This window comes from Danio rerio, chromosome 2 (genome assembly GCF_049306965.1).
Source record: "Danio rerio strain Tuebingen ecotype United States chromosome 2, GRCz12tu, whole genome shotgun sequence".
In the NCBI taxonomy this organism is placed as follows: Eukaryota; Metazoa; Chordata; class Actinopteri; order Cypriniformes; family Danionidae; genus Danio; species Danio rerio.
Genome location: NC_133177.1, coordinates 8987412 through 9008916, shown reverse-complemented (window position 1 = coordinate 9008916; position 21505 = coordinate 8987412). Strand labels below are relative to the sequence as shown.

The 21505-nt window shown below is 37.6% G+C and overlaps 3 protein-coding genes across 13 annotated transcripts in view; 2 read left to right on the top strand and 1 right to left on the bottom strand.

Annotated features, from left to right (window-relative positions):
- miga1 (mitoguardin 1) overlaps window positions 1-2820 on the top strand; it is a 25630-nt gene extending 22810 nt beyond the window's left edge. The window contains exon 16 of one of the 2 annotated variants that reach the window (XM_005163281.5): window positions 2054-2820. In XM_005163281.5, coding sequence (XP_005163338.1) covers window positions 2054-2272 — 219 coding nt within the window. In that variant the 3' untranslated portion in view covers window positions 2273-2820. 2 annotated transcript variants of the gene reach the window in all.
- On the bottom strand, window positions 2819-16634 carry fubp1 (far upstream element (FUSE) binding protein 1). Of its 8 annotated transcripts, none has more exons than XM_068223635.1 (20): window positions 16479-16626; window positions 14574-14667; window positions 14007-14042; window positions 13835-13874; window positions 13697-13743; window positions 13461-13532; window positions 12269-12326; window positions 12014-12176; window positions 11770-11868; window positions 11545-11655; window positions 11348-11450; window positions 10664-10924; window positions 10195-10355; window positions 9964-10109; window positions 9783-9859; window positions 9566-9706; window positions 9207-9281; window positions 8580-8648; window positions 6012-6169; window positions 2823-5731 (listed from the first exon to the last, which is right to left on the bottom strand). In XM_068223635.1, exons 1-20 carry the CDS (start codon window positions 16569-16571, stop codon window positions 5723-5725), a joined length of 2013 nt encoding a protein of 670 aa, XP_068079736.1. In that variant the 5' UTR covers window positions 16572-16626; the 3' UTR covers window positions 2823-5722. The 8 variants fall into 8 exon arrangements, with proteins under 8 accessions (NP_998309.1, XP_068079736.1, XP_068079737.1 ...); XM_068223636.1 differs by having other exon boundaries at window positions 8589-8648; XM_068223638.1 differs by having other exon boundaries at window positions 9566-9691.
- Window positions 16155-21505, top strand: si:ch211-71m22.3. Of its 3 annotated transcripts, XM_009297422.3 has the most exons (8): window positions 16155-17503; window positions 17689-17710; window positions 18185-18252; window positions 18364-18409; window positions 18496-18698; window positions 18767-18928; window positions 21074-21235; window positions 21326-21505. In XM_009297422.3, the coding sequence occupies exons 2-8, from the start codon at window positions 17698-17700 to the stop codon at window positions 21353-21355; spliced, it is 684 nt and encodes a 227-aa protein (XP_009295697.1). In that variant the 5' UTR covers window positions 16155-17503; window positions 17689-17697; the 3' UTR covers window positions 21356-21505. The 3 variants fall into 3 exon arrangements, with proteins under 3 accessions (XP_009295697.1, NP_001121858.1, XP_017212921.1); NM_001128386.1 differs by having other exon boundaries at window positions 17487-17710; window positions 18185-18307; window positions 18387-18409; XM_017357432.4 differs by lacking the exons at window positions 16155-17503; window positions 17689-17710 and having other exon boundaries at window positions 18048-18252.

Sequence of the window (21505 nt, the reverse complement as noted above, 5' to 3'; positions counted from 1 at the left end):
TGCACAGTTAATTTATAATCTACTTTCAAGAGGCTCACATGCTTATGATTGATCACGGTTGGTCCCGCATATTGCGTCAATCAGATGAATACTGACCCCGCTATAAATAACCAGAGTTTTGTACTTTAGTCATCTTAGTCTTGGAAGAATCTCCCCTACTCCTCTCCTGTTAGGGTGGCACAGCAGCCTGGTGGTAAGCACTGTTCCCTTACAGCAAGAACACCACTGGTTTGAGCCCTTATCGAGCCAGTCACCGTTTTTTCCTGGTTTCCTCCCACCGTCCAAAGACATACATAAGTAAATCGACTAATCCAAACTAGCATCTTAGGACAAACTCTTAGCCAACTAAATCTCAGCTATTCCTAACACAATCACAAGCAGGGGAGTTCTCGAGACCTACCTGAGCTCATACTCCCTTCAAACGGGAGGGAGCCTCAAGCTCGAGAATATTCTGAGCTCAGGGCTCTCTCCCAGGACAGCATGCCAAACACGCTACAATTAATCAGCTAAGAGTGAACTTTTGAAGGAACACAAATTGAGATACTTTTGATGAAGTCTGAGAGCTTATTCATGCTTCATAGATGGCAACGGTCCAGAGATGTTTAAAGTAAAGGTCTTTCTAAGGAGACAATAAATGTTCTGTATCAGACCAAACCAGACGCAAGACCGTCTAATCAATGAGCATTAGGAAGAATACGAGATTATGTATTTCTTGAGAGCCCCCAGTTCTATACTTGCTATACATGGCTAATATGGTGGTTCTGACTGATTCAGTATGTATACCTTAAGTGCTTGTGACTGTTATTATAATTCGCTTATGTGCATGTTTTTAGATTGTGGGAGGAAACCGGAGAACCCGGGGAAAACCCTCGCGAACACACAAACTCCATGCCGACTGGCTCAATTGAGGAGGAGGAGGGAGAGGGGAAGGAGGGGGAGGGGTTCCAAAAACAAAGATGGAAATGAAGTTTAGGGAGGATATTTCTAGTAGTTTTAGAATGATCAGATAGGCTAGCTAATGATTAGCAATAAGGATCAGCTGTAGTCGTTCATATCACCTGCTCCTCTCGAAATTAGTTTGTGAAGCTTCACTTATTAAAGGGAAAAAGAAGTCCCAAAAACAGAAATATCTGATTATCATCCATATCAATGTTGACATTACACCAAGGCAATGACTGATTCCTTAGTATTACATACTAGATCTCTTATCTAACCACTTGAAAATTAAAATTTTTTTTTTGTGTGGCTGAGGTAATGCACATGTTTTAACCACCTCATTTCCTGTTTACATCCCCATGCTAATTTTACAAGTTGCAAGTTTCAAAACAAATTGCTAAGGGCATTTGATTGATCACTGGTGGATGGGGTGTTCTCTGAGCCCGATCGTCTCTGGTATTACTTACAGTCCTGACTGACCTTTTAAAATATAGACCCGAATCCCTCTGTGCCTGCTGTGAAGATCTCTAGTTCAAAGTCCAGAAAAGAACCCAAAAATATTCCATGTGACAAGGTGACAAGACTTTTGTCAGGTGTAGTGTACAGATATGATGCTCACGTGTTGCACTGCTAACTCTCCGCAGTGAACATGGACAAAAATAAATAAAAATTGGGAAACAAAACGTTTACATATATTTTTGCAAATTTTTGTTGGAGCATTATATGATTACATTTGAGCCACTGTCACATGGAATATTTTTGGTTCTTTTTCTGGACTTTGATGGTCTCTTAACCATCTATGTAACATTAGAAAGCTTTTTAAGGTCTTGGAATTTGAACATGAGGGAAAGTAATTAACCTTAATTTTCGGGTGACCTAAAAGTTTGCTGTGTTTGGGGAACTCCAGGACAAGAATTTGGAATACTGGCTACATTTTTTTCAGATCTGGCCCTGGAGGTTCACAGCTGTTACCTGTCAATAATCAATTCTGAAATCTTATTTCAATCTCAGATTTTTAGTACTAATGATCAGGGGTCTGGTAGTCATTTTTAGACTGCCAGGGTTTACTCTTCATTGTTAGCTGTAAACTACATTGATTCAGACTTTTGCCCTACAGGAGCAGGTGTTGTTCTTCCTTAAGGACATCTTTGACCTCGACAAAGTACGTTATTTTAGTCTGGAGACACTGGCTGAAGACATCCTACACCTGCTTCACAGACGATCTGATCTGCTTATGGCCTATCTGGCAACAGATGTGATCCATCACCTGAACGGCTGTAGTGACACCTCGGTGCATCTGGTACACAGTGCTTTGCTGGAAGCACAAGTTCAGTGACTACATACGTCTGTCAGTCATTCACTCACTGCCTACAGCTGCTGAATCTAGTCCTCATCACGACTCGTCTTCCAAGAGTCACTATTAGTGCCATGTACTGTTTGTATGTTCAAAATTAAGTGGTTAAGAAAGGACAGATGTCTATTTAATATGCCTTTCAGTGTTCTTTTATCCAAGTTTCTGTTTTGACTTGAGGAATGATTTGCACAATGAATGGTCTAATCTTTTAGGGTTCTCCATGTTTTGAAACCTAAAAGTTGTAACCATATTGGAGAGTATTTTAATGTGTTTGAAAAGGGATGAAGAAACTTAGTCTCCCAAAAAAGGTAGGGGGTTAGGGGTTATGGAAATTAATATTTCAACACTGCCCATGAATTGTTTAGATATTCAAGTCATGTAAAGCTAAGGCCATGCAACAGGCATTTTAAAAATTGTGTTCTGTAATAAGCTTTTGGAGATGACACTTGTTCATAACTCACCTGTTACGCCAGTACAAAAAATGTATCGTTTAAAGCAACACGATGTGGACAATAAAAACTTAAGCCATTCGTAATGATTACAATTTTATTAATGACAATGGCAACAGTCAATTTAGACCAACAATTCTCAGAAAAAAGGTACATTCAACAGCTTTAACAGTTCATTGTTTTTGTTTGATTTTTTGTTTTTACCTCAAAAGGCATGCTCCAAATTTCTCCGATTTTCTCTTCGTTTTAAGACCCCCACGAATTCTGTTGTGAACAATTTGCTCAAAAAGGAAAGCACATCTAGCATGCATACAAACGATATGCAGCAATGGACAGACTAGCTTTAAAAATATTCTTTAACCGTCAAACCAAAAGAGAAAATTAGAAAGATCTGGCAAATGTCTACTCAAAGAAAAAAAAAAAACGTTCCTGGTCCATCTGTACAGCATTGATGCACATTAAATCCCTACACTTATCAACAAAAGGCAAAGCATGTACTCAAAGAACATTTCATAGCACTGACAGCCAATAAAACAGAAATGTATGGCATGTTTCTAAAATCAAAACTAACCGGCATCACCCTAAACTAACAGAAACATTGACTTTGCAATGACAGTCCTCATAATATATATATTTTTACCTTATAATTGGAGCCCTCGAACAGTCTACATTCAGTGGAGGGACAGACTCAAAGGAATCCTCCATACGGACAAACTAGCTCAGGACCTGATTCTACGAACTACGCCTGCGGCATCTTCAACACTGTGAGCGAGAATGAAGGCAGCAATGTGGGACAAATGTTAGCACTAGAGAGGGGCATCAATATAGCTTGCAAACCAGTGAAACATGAGCATACATACAGTATACGTCAGTTATAATTGAGAGCATTCATAGGGCTAACGCTGAATCAGTTTGCATCTGCATGCATTTTGTATAACATTAGAACAGGACCACACTAAACACTTACCGGCAAGTTATCAAATGAGCAATCATATTAAATTAACATGGGTTCATTTAGAGAGGAAAAAAAAAACAGCAATCCTAGTTAAAGGTATTAATAGAATTAAGATAAAAACATTGTTTTATGAGCTACAGGTCAATGCCATGCAATTCAAAATGGACAAAAAACATTTCCAGCAGACCTAAACTCCAACATTTGTTGCGTACGGCAATCTATTTACTACGAGAGACATCGTTTATGCAGCACATATTGACCTCAGTTTCAAATATGAAAAGCATTAGACTAGAGATCACAGGTTCAATCGCTTTGACTTTTTAGGATACTCTTACCTGTGCGTTATTGCTGCAGAACCTAAGGTGCAAGGTCAGGGATGGCACTGCAAAGTTAGACATTGCACTGCTCACTAATAAAGTCAAATCAAAGAAAAACGTGCATCAAATCGATGACCTCAATCAGAAAAACAGGTCAGGCACAAATTTAGAAATTAGACAATAATGCGAATTGACATTTGAGACAATGGGTCTTTATAGCCTTTGCAGTATAAAACACTTGGCAAAGCAGAAAAAAATGACAATTGACATGTCTAGTCAATGGGATAAAGTTGCTATAGCTGTTCTGGCCTGAACACAGTGATACAGTTTGAGAAGAGAACTCCTAAATGACTAAAGCAGTGTCAACATGGCAACGACTCAATATGTACATATCACAATGGCAAAAAGAAACAGTCCAATGTGGAAAAGGGTCAGGTCATTATCTTAAATGCATGTCAAATCAATTACAGCCCTGACATACTTACCCAAAAAAGGGCAACATTTAGAGAATATTAAAAAAATACAATGCGTTTCAATCGGTCAAAGACAAAGCATTGACAGCCGCAGAGTCATGTACATTTTGTACTTACAGTGGAGAGCTCATTTCACTGGTGTGGAAGGCCAGAGTCTCCCAAAAACCTATATGCTAGCAGACAAAACAAGTAGTCCATGTTCGCATTTGAGCTTTTCGTGTTTTAATGGTATCAAAACGATTGAGCAATATTTATAGTCAATATATACACAAATGGTTGAATTTAGACATTTAAAATATATATAAGATGGGGACAAGTAATTTCGCAAAGCATAACTTGATCAGAACATTTGACCTGCACTGTAAAAAAAGCAGCAAACTCTGAAAAACTAAAATGCTTGCAGCATGATTGCAATAACAATATTAAAAGAACAGTTTATGTAAAGACGCACACTTGCTTACCGCCTTCCTAATCTTGCCTGTGAGGAAGGAAATGGCTCTCATTAACCTCAACAAACCAGGTGAAATGCAGTACAAAAATGAGCAACACTACAGCACTGAGTTATTGCATGAGTCGCATACCTTGCCAACATCAAGCCACTTTGCCTTAGATAACCTGCCTACACCTCATCCACATCAATGACCAGTAAAAACAACAAGAATGCAGTATAAAAACAGAGCTGTCCATTTGTCAAACAGTCAATGATCTCTTGTGACATTTAAAGACCAGGAATTGAACTAAAATCAAAAAGGCTTGTATAGACAGGTCAAAGAAGAGAAAAAAACAAAACGAGAGACACATTTGTCGTTTTTGGAAATTTGCTCCCACCCCGTCCCAAAACAAAGTTAAGTTCACAAAACATGCCCCACCTTTGCACCCCACTTACCAACACAGGAGGTTTCATTGTTTTATTGCAAAACACAACAGGCATATCATATTAAAACTGAGATGATTTACATGGAAATGACTTTAGTCTCAAATCTACATGAGATACAGAAGATACAGGAGCTGGAATGACCAAATATTAACCTGACTAAAAACAAACCGTTCATTTACAAGAGTGGCAAAACAAAAGGGAAAAATATATATATATTTATACTTGACTTCGGAGCCGGTCTGCGATCTATCTTAAACACTCAAACCAATCAAATAAAGATCTTCATCATGGCGTCTGCATCCAAACATTTAACAAAGGTTTTTTTCTGACAATGTAGCATTTACTTTATGTCCACTTCACATTACTGGCCCTGTGCAGAAGAAATACATAAGAAATACACAACATGTTAAGAACAGAAACATTTATGCAACACCCTTCAAAAGAAAAAAAAAAATAGCCTGTTTGAGGAGAAAAGTGTTTGGTTAAGTGTTGCACTGACGACTCGTCTGGAAACCTGCTGAACCTGTGGAAGTAAACGTTAGGAGGAAAGAAGGGTGGGGGGAGGGGGGTGTTGGGAATGGTGTGGTAGAAACAAAAACATGCACACATCTCAAGTAAACAGCTCAAAAGGCATTTAATTGCGAGTGTACCTGCTGAGCCTGGGGTGCACCACCCATTGCCTGAGGGGCTCCTTGACCATAGTAGGCGGCCTGTTGGCGGTAATACTCGGCCCACGCTGCACTGTAATCCGGCTGACCTCCGGGCTGTGTTGCCGTTGCTGCTGCAGCTGCTTGAGGAGCAGCTTGACCTTAGAAGAGAGAATCATAACCATTAATGACAGAAGGTCAAGCTTTTCAAAATAAAAAATTCCAGCTAGTGGCGCTTAACACTCATGGCATAGCATTTTCCCAGTTGAGACACTTAGGTTACTATAATATGGAATCCACGGGAGTAAATTATTACCATTACCTCATGTAAGGAATATTACTGAATGTAATGGCCGTTTCCACTGAGTAGTACGGTACGCTTTTATGGCCGTTTCCACTGTTAAAAGGCGTACTAAACCGAACCACTTTTTTGGCACCTTTTCAAAAGGGTACCAAAAGGCAGAGCTAGACACGCAGCTGAACGCTATTGGTTTAAAGAGATACATTATTCACTTGCGCAACAAGCCAGAATGAAAACAAAGGAACCGCTATGTTTAAACTACACAGCTGAGAGATTACAGCGTAATTATATATACATATAATAAGCCATGGTCGAACTGGGCAACAAACCTTGTCGTTGTCTCAATGAACAGCCACAAAGCAAAAAAGAAGAGCAGATTTACCCTGTGCCCTGTAGTTTTTACGAGCCCATCTGAAGCGTGAGCGGTTCCGCTTTCTTGCTTGCGCAAGCCACGCATCTATATTTGAAATAACACACTTCTTGAGCTCATAATAATAACGTGCGCTCGATTATTGATGTGCTGCTGAAACCTGATCCTGTTATATACTTTTTTTTCTGTTTCACTCTCACATTTTTCAAAGGAGAAGCCGGAAAAAAGAAGCCCATTATTTTTTCAGCAATCGTGAACAAACTGCCATGTTTAACCATTATCATCACCTTTTGGACTATAATGAACTCAGAATGATGGAGTTACTTTCTAACAGAGGCTACATGTGCTGCTGAAGATTACAGACACAGATGAGAGGTCTGCTCTAACTGTGGGCTATATTTTGTGTTGTTTTTGAACCTAAAAAAGACTAAATGTGTGCTGTGTGTGGTTCTTCTGTAGGTGGTAACATATCGGAGACTGTAAGGGGCTGTATGTGATCAAATATGTTGCATTTATTTATTATAATTGCAGACATTACAGTAGGCTATTTTGTTGATCTGCAGTTATAATCGACTCATGTTCATAAAAGTTAGTAATAAACATTTATACAGAACTATTTGTGTATAAAGTGTCTGTTTTGTGAGAAGTGCTTCTCATATGATATCAGAGCGACCCGTACAGCTTTACTGTAGACATTTTCTCCAGTGAAAATGACGTTGTTTGAAACTTTGTCATACACCACGCCCACTAAAAGGGTACCCTTGGTAGTGGAAACGCAAGCCTGATAAATGTGACCCGTACCGAACAGTACCAGTCAGTGGAAACGAGCCATAAATGCAGTTATATAATCTGCTCCTTTGTTAATTAGTCATTATACAAGTACAATCGAACACTATTGGACATCAGGGTAAACACCCAAACTTGTAGCTATCAACAAAAAGTTTAAAAAGATGAAAGATTAAAATAAAAGGGACACCAAATGAACGTGCATCAATTCAGTAATCAGCTTGTCAAAAATATTTTTTTACAGCATTTTCACGTAGTACAGAGCAGGTTTAAATGTCTTTCATACCAACTAACATTTTGAAAATATGAAAACTTTCAGAAATCCAAAAGTTTACATCAGAACTGCTTTATGAATTTAGTTAATTTCTAATTCAAGGAATTACCAGCTCCAATAGCCTCATAGATTCATAGACCTGAGGTCGAATTACAGTTAAGGGCAAGGTTACATTATGTTACCTTGATAGACACTTTAGTTTTCATGTCAAGCAACTATGCAAATGCTTTTTTTTGCCTTTATTTTTGGCCACATGATAGAGAGAGGATATTCTATATATCTTATTTCTGCTGTGCAAAACTGAAAAATGTTTGGTTTATCCTATATAGTTTTCTAAAATGATCTGACGTTAACTTATTGAAACGAGCTTAGGCTGATGTAACAAAAAGTTTCAGATATATAAATATGATTAAGTTATTTCTTGCTTAATGGGTTTACATGATCTTAACAAGCAAAGTAACTCAACTTTACAAAATAAAATAAAAATATCTTGCACAAAATCAATTCAAGCATTTTCAAGAAACTATCTATGAGACTTAAAAACTTTCTAGGGCCTTGAATTAGTTTTTTAGATTAACACTAAATGATTTACAAAGCATTTGAAAAAACGATAAGCACCTGTGGGAGCCCTGTACACAAAAACATGCTCTGCACAATTCATGAATGTTTGTAAGCGGGGGAACGACCCTGATCACACTACCTCCGAGTGCCAGGACAGAAACCCACTACTTTACTGTAGGGCAGCTGAATCCATAGCAGCTCTACTGCAGAGAGGACTATGAAAGATCTGCAGCTGCCCAAAATCATTAAAAAAAAATGAAGAAAGCTACTTTCACATACTTAGCTCACCTTGCTTCTTATAGTACTCTTCCCACGCCTTGGTGTAGTCCTGCTGAGGCTGGCCTTGACCTGAAGAGACAAGACCAAAATGACTTTATTCTTAAGCCTACATGTTAGAATAATAACATAAGACAAAGATTTACTTAATTCTGATTGAAACATGCAACTTAGCCTATTGTTACACTTAACTAAAATGCTAATAAATATTATTGGTTAACAATCCAATTAAAACTTTTAAGTAGCAGTAAAATATCATTAAATTCAAAATAAATATTCATGAAAACAACTGTCATAGAAATGCAGGAATATCAAACACAAATTAGGAAAGTAGAACATATTAATCCATTATGGAAATTCAGAAAAGTGAACAGTGTAATCTCATTCATGGTTTTATATTTCTGTGTTAATCCTATTCTACGTCTGTTGAGACACTACAGCACCTCATTCTGAACAGCAGGGTTTGAGACCAATATATTTATGGACCAGAACGAAAATTCTCCTACCTCTAGTTTTCCTCGCAAGACTCCAAGTAAAACAGCACTGACTGGCTATTCGAGCCCTGCTGCTATTTAATCTGACCTCTCCGAGAAAATCTCTCTGATGCTACATTTGTCAAAGTATTTATACCCAATTTCTTGTAATATTCCTCCCAGGCCTTGGTGTTATCTGCCTGTCCACTTTGACCGGGAGCTTGCGGGTCACCTGTTAAAAATGGTACAATTTGAGAACCATTCTTTTAAAGGCGGCAGAAAGTCCTCCGCTGGCTAGGTTTTGCACTTTGCACAAGCAGGTTGAGTGTCTGAGAAACTGTCCTGTCCATAATTGCTAGCCAAAATAGGTCACCCCAGATCAACGGATAGACCGTTAGAATAGCAACATCCTACTGCTCTGTTAAGACTACACTGAAAGGCTTCTTACTACTGTTCAAGATACTGTAGGTCAACAGTGAATAGAGGGTTGTTTTGTGAAGTGCAGCTAAAACACACCTTGTCCATTGGCTTGGGTTGTGCCTGGGGCTGCCGAGGTGGGTGTCATTGGACCCTGAGGCTGCTGCTGGTACTGAGAATAATAGGCAGCCCATGCTGCAGCATTAGCATCAGCCGCTGCTTTATCTGGGGAACAAACAGCTTAAGTGGAAAAGGATGACTAATATTGCATATGGACTTCACAAAGCTATTCTGAACAAACTTTAGTTAGACTTACTAGGATCAGGCTGTCCTTGCTGCCAGTGGGGGTATCCATTGCCCCAGCCTTGAGGTTGGTATGGTGCTGGGGGTCCACTGAGGATAAAAATAAAATACACCAAGTTCATATCCAACTGAACTGGCTCCCAACAAATAAGCAAAAACACAGTCACAAAGTAAACAATGTAACAAGTCCTTACTGTGGTCCAGGTGGGCCCTGGCCATAAGGCCCAGGGTTGTAAGGGCCCATGGGAGCAGGTGGTCCCTGAGGACCAGGAGGTCCATGAGAAGGTCCTCCATGTGGCCCAGGTGGACCATGAGGACCACCCATAGGGCTAACTGGACCCTATGGCAAAAAAACATACATTTTAGTGTAATACAATAAAAATAATAACAATAAAAAGGAAACATAAAAAAAAAAAAACACCCACTCCTATCTTCTCCTCGACCAATTGCCTGGCATAATCAATTTGTTGGGGTGACCCACGGACTGTGAAGATCTTTATATTAGGATCCGAATTAGGAGGAGGGTTTCTTTGCAATTCTATCCTGGCTCCAGACTGCTGGCTTATGTTTTTAATAGTTTCACCACCTAAAGAAAATAATTTAAAAAAAAAAAACAATGTTTATTCATTTTCCAGGCTTGTATTTGTGTTTCTCATTGTCCATTTAATGTGGTTAGGTTTGTAAAAAAAAAAAAACTATTAACTTATATAAAAAAAAAATTATTATGTAAGGCATAATAGCTTCTAAAAAAATAGATAAATTTACAGAACAAGAAGAGACAAGATTATGCATTTATGTATGAAGAGAACAGAGGAACAGCGACAATGTTTTAATGTTCACAGCTAAACATATCTCCCTGATGGAATGTATTAGTGTAATGTGACAACAACTAACCTTTGCCAATAATGAGGCCAGTCTTCATGGTAGGTACAGTAAAAGTAAATTCCTGCAGACCACCAGGAGGGCCCATGTTCCAGTTTCCCTGTCCACGGCCTCTTCCTCTGCCGCCGCCGCCCCCACCGCCACCACCACCATGACCAGGGGGTCCTCCGGCCTGCACACTCCTCAGTAGATCAGTTATGATATCTGCTGCATGCTGTGCTCTATCTGGGGGTCCCATAATCTGAGCAATCCTTTCTGGTGTGCTGCCATCATCTGAAAGAAAAAGCAAGCAAGTGTCAATAATCAAAATTGATTCAAAAGTTTATTTGCCACGTGCTACAAACTGATAATAAACAATTTCAGGCTACATTTAGGTTATCGGCTACAAGACAGCATTTTTCAAAATGATCAGCATATTTACTTTATCTGCAAAAATGGCCAAAACTACTGTCTTATTTGCGGAGTATATGTTGGTGAAATGGATCTACTCTGCTGAAAAAATGTTAGCAAACTCTTGAGCAGTAACAACACTGCTGTTGCTAGAAGTTTGATTGCGCTTTCCTGTAAAATCAATGTTTTACACATCTACATACCCAACACGTACTACATGTGCAGTATGTTGTGTTGTAAACAAACAGCCAAAGGCATAAAACAGTTTATATTCTTGGCTGAAAACATGTAAATGGCCTCTTATACCTGGTTTGAACTGAATCCTCACACCAGTATCATTCTGAATCTTCTTGATCATTTCGCCACTCCGGCCAATCACAATACCCACAGCAAACCTTGGCACAGGGACCTACAGCAGTAGCAAAACAGTTTAATAGTCAATTTCTTTCATTCAGAACTAAATAATTTAAAGATTAGGTTCTGTCTTATGAAGCAGTACTTACATCCAAACTCTCTCCTCCTCCACCACCACCACCTGCTCTAGAGCCATACTCTCCTCTCTGTTCACGAAAACCCTGATCTCTAATCAGATCCATTACCATGTCTTTAGCTTGCTGTACATAAAAAAAATAGTAATAAAATAAATTTAAAATCACAGCAAGCTCAAAAAAATAAAAAATTGAAATACTGTACGTAGGTTAACAATTTCAAAGTAATATATAGCGTACCTGAACTTTGAAAGGATCACCAGAGATCCTGAGTGGTTTATCAGCGCCTGTGTTTTGGGGTCCATCTTGAATCATCACCATTTTGACTCCAGCCCGTTCCTATTGTACAAAAGTATTCAACATCTAAATTATTAAACATATGGAAAGCACAGACAAAGATCAACAAAAGCTTTACAAAAATCAAATCATCTCTTTGTGCACGTTTAATTACGTGTGGTTAAATCACAAATGTTATGAAGGTTACCTGTAACTGTTTGATCGTTTCCCCTCCCTTTCCAATGACCAGGCCCGCTTTGGAGGCAGGGATCATCATCTCATGAACAGACATCCCTGGTCCATCATTGTGGTGGAACGCTGGAGATGGTCTGCCTTTCTCTACAATCTCTGAGAGCAGCCTCTTAGCAGTCCTATTGAGTTCAATGAATTTGTTTTTAAAACAGTTAAAATGACACAATGCTCATAATCATGGGGAAAAAAACATTTGAATGGAGATACTCACATGATTGCATCTGGTGAACCAGTTAACGTCACTGACCTATCAGGCATACCACCACTGTCTGTGGAGAAGAATGACCAAAAAGCAGTCAGGCCAAAAAACTGACAACAATGAGACATACAGACCATTCCCACTGAGTGGTACGGAAAGGTACAGTATGGTACACTTCTTTTGTCTGCTTCTACTGTCAATAGCACTAAATGATTTAATCGTAACACACCACTTTGAGTACCCATTCCAAAGGGTACCTAGCACAACAGAACAATTCCAAAAAAAAAGTGAAGCTAGACTAACTGTTGAACGCTATTGGTTTACAGAGAATCATCACCAATGTAAGCAACAAGCCAGGAGAATGGCAACAAAGAAAGCCCCATTTTTAAATATACAGCTAGGACATGACACCATAATACACGAGCCATGGTCGACTAAGCCAAATAAACCTGGTTGCCTTCTTGTGACAAACATTCACATGCCAAATAGAACAGAATCTGCTTTGTGTCTTTTGTTTACGGGGGCATCTAAAAGCGTGCGGTAAAGCGCGAGTGATTTCACTTTCTCTATTTGAGTGTACTTGCCTAATAATAACAACTTGCGTATGATTATTAAAGTGCTTCTCACATCCTTTGTGAGACATACAAACGTGAGATTGGAGAGCGAAAAAAAAAAAAAGCTTGAGCAATTGATTCTTTCAGCAACTTAAGAATTTAATTGCAATTGTTAATTCATGATTGACTTTTTGACTATCATGAACTCAGAAATATGGAATTACTTTAACAAGAGGTTACACTTGCAGGAGAAGAATAAAGATATCGATGAGAGGTTTGTACTGATTGTAAATTGATTTTTTAAACACAAATGAGGCCTTTTCAGTAACCGGTAACATTTCGGAGACTGTAATGGTCTGTATGTGTTCATATAGATTTTATAATTACAGACATTCAGTAACTCTCATTAGCATTAATCAGCAGCAATCACCAAATGCTGTAAACATTTATAGAAGTGCTTCTTATGCAATGTGTGAAAATCCCTTACAGCTTTTACTTTGTGCGAAAATAACAACGACCGTAACTGTCGTACACCACGCCTATCAAAAGGGTACCGTTTGGCAGTGGAGACACAAGCATGATAAACATGACCCGTGTGAACCACACCACTCAGTGTAAACCATCCAATACGCATTTCACTTTTGACTCACCAGGAGCAATCTGTATTTTGCAGCCAGATTCCTGTTGCAGTCTTGAAATCTGTTCTCCTCCTCTTCCAATGACTGAAAACAAGAGTTAAGCATTCCATTTGAAGTTTTAAATAAAAACTCTCCAAAAACAAACAACTGATATGATGTAATGTATTTTTTATTTATTGCCTTGTCAGCAACCAAGGCTATTTTCATGGCAACAACTGATATGAATGTATAAAAATAGGTCAACTTACTGAAGCCAACCATGCCATCTGGGACCTTGAACTCTTCAGATACAGACCTGCACAGAGATGCGATAGCATCATTTAAAAAAATGGGCAATGTAGAAGTTTATCTATTACATTACAACTTAGTGTGACAATTTAATATACCTTGGTGGGCCACCCATGCCTCCCATTACAGCTGAAAAAGCTGTTGCACAAAAGAAAGCATGAACTTATTAGATCAGCGAACAACTTAATTATATCGCTTAATTGGTTATTTTATTTAAGTGCACATTTAAAAGGTAATAAGCTATGCCTGGAAAACAATAACAATGCTTACGATCACTTGGTGGAACTTTCTTTGTTTCTGGTTGATCTGTAAAAGAAAAAAATTATTTATAACAAAATATTATAGTCGCAAAAAAAAGAAGTCCATCCTGTAGACCCTTGTCATTTTACTATGTTTGTGTATAATTGTATTATTAACAGAATTTGAAATGTGAGATTAAAAACAAAAACGCAATCAGTCAAAAGGAATAAGCATGAGTTAAAAGTGAAATTAGAAAAAAATAAAATAATTAAATAATAGTAACTTTATACAAATTGGGCACAATGAATAATAATTACGTGCGTGTATTTGTAGAAAAATAAGCATTCAAGTGAGTACATTTTCATTTTTGCACAGAACATTTGGAAGGATGCATAAGCATGCGTTTACTAATAAATCTGCTTGCTTTTGAACATTAAATCCCATTTATCATTATCATACTCCATAAATATGCTAACTTTGAAATGTGTAACCTGCCTAGTCACATTAGACACTTAAATTTTAAAGATTATTTTACTAACAAATAATTTAGTTAATCATTTAATCCATCATCCAACAACATTATTTCCATGAACTTACCTCCATCTTCAAGGGGCCTCTTCTGTCCTCCATAACCAAAGTCATTGGAAACTGGAGAGGGCGGTACCCCATCACCTCCTATTTTTGCAGCGATCTATAAAAAAACAACAACATTATGAATTACAGAGTTAAAACGAGTTTTAGAAAATGAGATCTAGGCATAAGACTATAACTGTTTTCAAGGTATATTGCAGTTCGGAAAAAAACGCCAAAAATATCTGGTTCATGTATGGTATCATGGGATATCGTATTACTACTTGGCTCGCATACTATATAGAATGGAAGTATGTGATTTCGGACATAATCATTGCGTTCAAATCAAACAAAAAGTTATTTTTAGTTTTATACGCAGACATTTAAAAAGAAAATATTCTAGAGCAGTAATCACAATACTGTCAAACTGTAATATTTTAATTCAAGGTTATCTTACTGTTACAATCCTATACCGGCACATCCCTAATGTGATCACAACAATTTGACTACGCTGCAGCCTTTACGTATAGCAATAGTTTAAAAATAATAAATTGCAAATGGCGCACAATAAGTTGAAGAATTTTTTTTAACATACCTCCACTTACACATTTACATGTTTATTATAGCAAAAAAAAATTCTAAAGTTGAAAAGGGGTCATTTATTTTTTAGATTAGTCACTACATTTAGGCCTTACAAGAAGATTGTAGCAAAGTATCGGTTTGATTATGTTTTAGTAAGAGAGATACACGGTCATTCTACATGGACTAATAATAGGGACTATAGGCATGGGACAATAACAGTTTTCAAGGTATACAGCGGTTTGGAAAAGTGAAGGTTTTAAAACTTCCTGTAATGCCGTTCCTAAAGTACGAGTAAGATTTTTTTTAAATTTAACTTTTTTTTTTTTGCTTTTTAGGACAACAGTATCATATACATCCAATGATGACATTTTAAATTGTAAATTAATCTGTGTTTTTGAAACTAATGAAAATGGCAGATGTCAATGATTCATTTAAATTATTTAGCCATACATGTTTACTGATCCAAAATATTACAAATCTGTCAAAAAAAATATTGTTTTCAAAGTGGGGAAAAAAGTATATATTTTTTTTAATCCAGAGATTTAAAAAGGAATATATTTTAGTGTTGTATCACAACACCGTGATATGTTTATCCAAGGTTATCATATCGTTAGAATCTTATACCGGGACATATCCTTTTAGAAAAAAAAAATGTTCGCACTCCATTTAAGATGCCCTCGTCTATTTTTAATATCAAGAACCACAATGGAAAACAGTGGGTTGTTGTGTGTTTTATCTTCGACGGTTTTAGAAACGTCTTAACAAACTTTATGTATCATTCTTAAATTTCGTCAAATAAAACAATCAAACCTCTTTAATATAACTGGACAATGAATCTTTATTGATTCTACACAAAACTAACGTTAGGTAACACTCGTACACCCAAATCCCCTCCAACAATAAAAAAGGAATTAGGCTTAATTCATATAACAGAATAAAATTAAACAAATAAAAACATATACATAGCACACCAAAACACTTATCACATATTTTGAAGCCTAACGCAAGCGTCTCGACTTTGTTTCCGAGTACATGTTTGTGCGTAACGTTAACAGCCACGGTTCGCGTAAACAACTAATATTTAGAAGTTATAACTAACCGTTTACTCTTAATATTATATTAAGGTGTACTAAATAATCTTATTACTTGCAAAACGACCATGTACTTCAGCTAAACTCAAAACAAATACGAGGGTAAATAAAAACAGAAAACGCGCACTACCGAAAGCTCTTTGTTGCAACGAGGCCGCAAATTAGCACGTCAGCTAACGAGTTAAGCTACACTTTCGTTTTGAATAACCAAACGCGAAAATAAGAACTAACGTTATTCGGACTCTTTTGAAGAACTCACCTGTCTGGCCCTCTGAAGAGCATCTTTAAATGCGTCGTTCATCCCTCCACCGGCGTTCGAAGACGGCGGAGCCACGTTAGAGTAGTCGGCCATGTCTGCACGAACAGTCTTCTCGAGCTGAAGGAAGATGGCTGTTACGTGCGAGAATGAGGAAAAGGGGGCTGACTGCAGCGGCCTTGATCATACTCCCACTTCCGGTCGGCAGAAATCAAATAAAAGTCCTTCCTTCGAATTGCACATCTTTTTTTGTAAACCACACTAAAATAGCATATTTGACAAAGCTGTCTTTATCATTTTGATTAAATAAACATTAAATGTGCGTCCGTATGTGGTGAATTTGGTGTTATGTTCGCACAATTAGAGTTTATCTTTAATCAGAAAAAGTGTTGTTTTCAAATTCATTCATTCGTTTTCCTTTGGGGTTGTCCCTTATTTATCAGGGGTCACCACAGCGTAATGAACTGCAAACTATTCCAGCAAAATGTTTTATGAGTTACCTTAACTTTTTGGGATTTACAGTGCAGATACAACAACTCAACACAACACAACACAACACACACAGCATAGTGTTTTTTTATGTAATTCCCTGTTACATGTAAAAAATATAATTTATTGTTTATTATAAAAGCACCAAATCTAATCAAACATGGTAATTTGTTTGTTTGTTTCAACAAACAGCAGAACCTAATCATCTAATGCTATTTTGTGGCACTGTTTTAAAAAAACGGTTATTCGTCATTTAGGAAGTGGGAATTTAGTGGTTGAAATGCTTAGGCTATGAGCAAAACATATACACTTCAAAAAATAAAAACAACAACAACAATAATAATAATAGGCAGTAATAGTGTTGAAGAAATAGTTTTAACTGATCACCAAAACTCATTTATATTTGTTAACCATGAGTAGTCCAACTAAAAAGTGGGTCAATTGCTTAACCACAAACTTCAGGTGGGGGTGGTGGTGGTTCAGATCGGTGAGAAAAACACTTCTGTATTCATCAGTGCCACTGCCGCAGTCTCTCACTGGTACGTAAAGTGTAATCTTTAAACCATGTAATTTTAAATCATGTTAAATTGTGAATTTATTATGATTTTTTTTACCATTAATGATCTATAAATACATATGTAAAAAAAAGATTTCCTGTTTTTTATGTCCAATTCCTGTCATTTGTTTGGTTGTTTGTTTGCTATTTGTTTTTTGTTTTTTCCAGATCATTGATATGGATTCGTCAGGTAAGCTGTTTTGTTTTACTAAACAAATCTGTAGATTATCTTAATAAAAAAATAAGTGTACTTTATCATTTTTGTATAAAGTGTTTTTAAATATTTAATACAGAAATAATATAGTTTAAAAGAACCTTCCTATATGCGTATAGACTTTTGTTAGTAATTTGCATTGCTAACCACTAAATTCAAACAAATTTAAAGGCAATTTTATCGCTTAATTTTGAACCCTCAGATTTTCAAATAGTTTTATCTCCACCAAATATTTTGCTATCCACAATTATAAATCTTAAAGGTTATATCAATCCTAATTTCCATAATAAAATTGACACAACTGATTTTGAGGTCCAGGGTGATATCTATCAGCATGAAAAGGTGTGTTAGAAATGTGTATTAGAAGTTTAAAGTGTTGACATGAAGGTGTGTAAGAGGGAAGAAATATTCATTGTGTAATGTTGCCAGAAACATGTCTGTCTCCATTAGAGGTCACCGCAATGCTGTCTTCCCCAAATCCATATCACTATCCTTCTCAGCTGGAAGGCTTGACCAGGGTCAGATAAGAGATGTTTTTTTTCTAAGTGTAATGTTCACCATTACTGTCTCTAAGTAAGTTGCATTAATTTCGGATTAGTGTTGTTTTCTTAAATTGTATTATTATTTAGATTGAGCGGTTGTTTGTCTTCAGAGACCATCCTGAATGTATTGAAGGTATTTGTTCTTGAATAAAATATCAAGATAATCATGATCAACATATTCTACCCTTAATAGGTTTAACATTTTTAAATGTCTTTAAGTTTGCTGTGAAGTGCAGCCTAACCGCAGTTATTCAGTGAAGGATGACAGTGGGAACAAAGTCTTTAGTGTCACAGAGGCCGATGACTGCTGTGGCAGCCAATACGCTGAACGTTTCTTCGTTATGAATGTTACTGACAACTTAAACCGTGAGGTCATCAGACTGGTGCACCCGTCTGTTTGCACCCGCTGCAGCAGCCATGAGGTATGCCTGTTATCACTTTATTAGCTCTTATGCTGTGCTGTATATGACATGGTGTATGTATATTTCAGCTGGAGGTTCAGTCTCCACCAGGAACTCCCATTGGTTACGTTCGTCAAAACTGGCACATTCTCTTACCCAAATTCACAGTTGAGAATGAACGAGGTGAACCCGAATTTAAGATCATGGGACCGTCTGTATTTTGGACCTGCTGCACGGATGTGAACTTTGAGGTGACACATTTTTTATGCTTCCTTCTGTGAATTGAAGATAGTTTCTGTAAATTTAAACGTGAACCCTTCATCGTATACTTATTGTAAAAGTACACTGTTAACGTTTTTGTAAATTTCACAGTATTTAACTATACTATGAACCGTATTTTACTGTACTGGACAGTTACTGTATTTTGAAGTTGCATTGTCAAACTTACTGTACACTGTAAAACCCAAAATGTTTTGCCATTTGAGGAAACCCATTGCGGCGAGGCAGTGGCACAATAGGTAGTGCTGTCGCCTCACAGCAAGAAGGTCGCTGGGTCGCTGGTTCGAACCTCGGCTCAGTTGGCGTTTCTGTGTGGAGTTTGCATATTCTCCCTCCCTTCGCGTGGGTTTCCTCTGGGTGCTCCGGTTTCCCCCACAGTCCAAAGACATGTGGTACAAGTGAATTGGGTAGGCTAAATTGTCCGTAGTGTATGATTGTGTGTGTGAATGTGTGTGTGGATGTTTCCCAGAGATGGGTTGTGGCTGGAAGGGCATCTGCTTCGTAAAAACTTGTTGGATAAGTTGGCGGTTCATTCCGCTGTGGCGACCCCAGATTAATAAAGGGACTAAGCTGACAAGAAAATGAATGAATGAATGAGTGAATCCATTGCAACAAACCATTTAAGTCCAAAAACTAATACTAATGAGTACTGTTAGCTTAATCCATTTGAGTAAATTAAGCAATTTGAGCTCAGCAAAGCCCAATAAATGAAGAGAACTCAAACCAACTGAGTACTGTAAAACATAATAAGAGAACTCAAACCAACTGAGTACTGTTAAAGCCAATAAGTTAAGGCAACTCAAACCATTTGAGCAAACTGATTGCTACCAACCATTTAAGTAAAAAAAAAAATCTATATGAGTACTGTGAACTTACTCTATTTAAGTTGAAGCAATGAGGTATTTAATTAACACATTGCCTTCAACGCTGAGTTCAAAACTCTTTTCAAACTCTAATTCAAACACACCTTCTTATACATTTACATTTACTTTTAGTCATTTAGCAGACGCTTTTATCCAAAGCGACTTACAAATGAGGACAAGGAAGCAATTTACACAACTAAGAGCAACAATGAATAAGTACTAAAGGCAAGTTTCAGGTCTGTAAAGTCTAAGAAGGGAAGTATTAGTAGTATTAGTTTTTTTTTTTTTTGTACAGTTAGTGTGATATTCAAAGAGGCAATTGCAGATTAGGAAGTGAAGTGGAGACTAAATAGTTGAGTTTTTAGTCGTTTCTTGAAAGTAGCGAGTGACTCTGCTGTTCTGATGCAGGGATGTTAGGGAGTTCATTCCACCAACTGGGCAGATTGAACGTGAGCGTTCGCGAAAGTGATTTCTTCCCTCTTTGGGATGGAACCACGAGGCGACGTTCATTCAAAGAACGCAAGTTTCTGGAGGGCACATAGATCTGCAGAAGTGAGAGCAGATAAGAAGGAGCTAGGCCAGAAGTCACTTTGTAGGCAAACATCAGAGCTTTGAATTTGATGCGAGCAGCAACTGGCAGCCAGTGCAAACGGACTAGCAGCGGAGTGACATGTGCTCGTTTAGGTTCATTGAAGACAACTCGTGCTGCTGCATTCTGGAGCAGTTGAAGAGGCTTGATAGAGTTAGCTGGAAGCCCAGCTTGTAGATAGATGGTCATCTCCCAGCCTGACCAGCTAAGACCAGGCTGGAAATGGCTGGAAACCAGCCTGGAAGTGGCCAAAACCCCTCTAAAACCAGGCTGATCGACCAGCTAAAACCAGCCAACCAGCCTAGGCTGGTTTAAGCTAGATTTTTAGGCAGGGTGTAGATTCTACAGGATTGTTAACTGTGTAATTATGCTATTATACTATAATTGAGTATATTAGTAAGGGGCGCAGCAAGAAGGTCGCTGGTTCGAGTCCTGGCTGAGCTAGATGCCATTTCTGTGTGAAGTTTGCATTGTTCTCCCTGTGTTTGCGTGGGTTTTCTCTGGGTGCTCCGGTTTACACCACAGTTCAAACACACGTGCTACAGGTGAATTGGATTAACTAAATTGGTCTATGAGCTATAGTGTATTAAATTTTGGGTAAACAACCACTTCAACAAATCCATTGCTGCTTTCTAAAAACATCCCCTTTTTCACAATGACAACAGCTGGTGCCTTTAAACGCGGCAGCAGTAGAAAGATCATTTGGCAGGATCATCAATCCTTCATATTGGGCAGGACCAAATCCTGGTGCCAATTTTGTGCTGGAGTTTCCAAGCAGCCTGCAAGTCAAAATGAAAGCTACTGTACTGGGGGCCTGCATACTAATTGTAAGTATTAGTTAAAATACATTTGAAACATTTGTAATAATACTTGTTTACAATTAAATATTAATAATTCTCATTTTATTTTATTTTCAGCACAACATGTATTATGAAAACAAACAATAAAGGGAAACGGGGGTTTCTCTTTATGAAAATGAAGGTTGCCAACAATCTTTTTTTTAATCTTTCACCAATTTCACGAGAATCTTATGTGTCTATTTTGTCTTATCTTGATAAAGAAAAAATAATATTAATAAAAATTGGAAACTGTCAAAA

What these genes read in the sequence shown, in the direction of transcription:
- fubp1 (XM_068223635.1), bottom strand. Translation starts at nt 16,571, where the DNA reads ATGGCCGACTACTCTAACGTGGCTCCGCCGTCTTCGAACGCCGGTGGA. An exon ending in GTGATCCTTTCAAAGTTCAG is followed by an intron (nt 11,656 to 11,769) that starts GTACGCTATATA and finishes TTTTATGTACAG; the next exon opens with CAAGCTAAAGACATGGTAAT. An exon ending in GAGGAGGAGAGAGTTTGGAT is followed by an intron (nt 11,451 to 11,544) that starts GTAAGTACTGCT and finishes CTACTGCTGTAG; the next exon opens with GTCCCTGTGCCAAGGTTTGC.
- si:ch211-71m22.3 (XM_017357432.4), top strand. Translation starts at nt 18,154, where the DNA reads ATGTTGCCAGAAACATGTCTGTCTCCATTAGAGGTCACCGCAATGCTG. An exon ending in AGCTGGAAGGCTTGACCAGG is followed by an intron (nt 18,253 to 18,363) that starts GTCAGATAAGAG and finishes ATTATTATTTAG; the next exon opens with ATTGAGCGGTTGTTTGTCTT. An exon ending in CCCGCTGCAGCAGCCATGAG is followed by an intron (nt 18,699 to 18,766) that starts GTATGCCTGTTA and finishes TGTATATTTCAG; the next exon opens with CTGGAGGTTCAGTCTCCACC.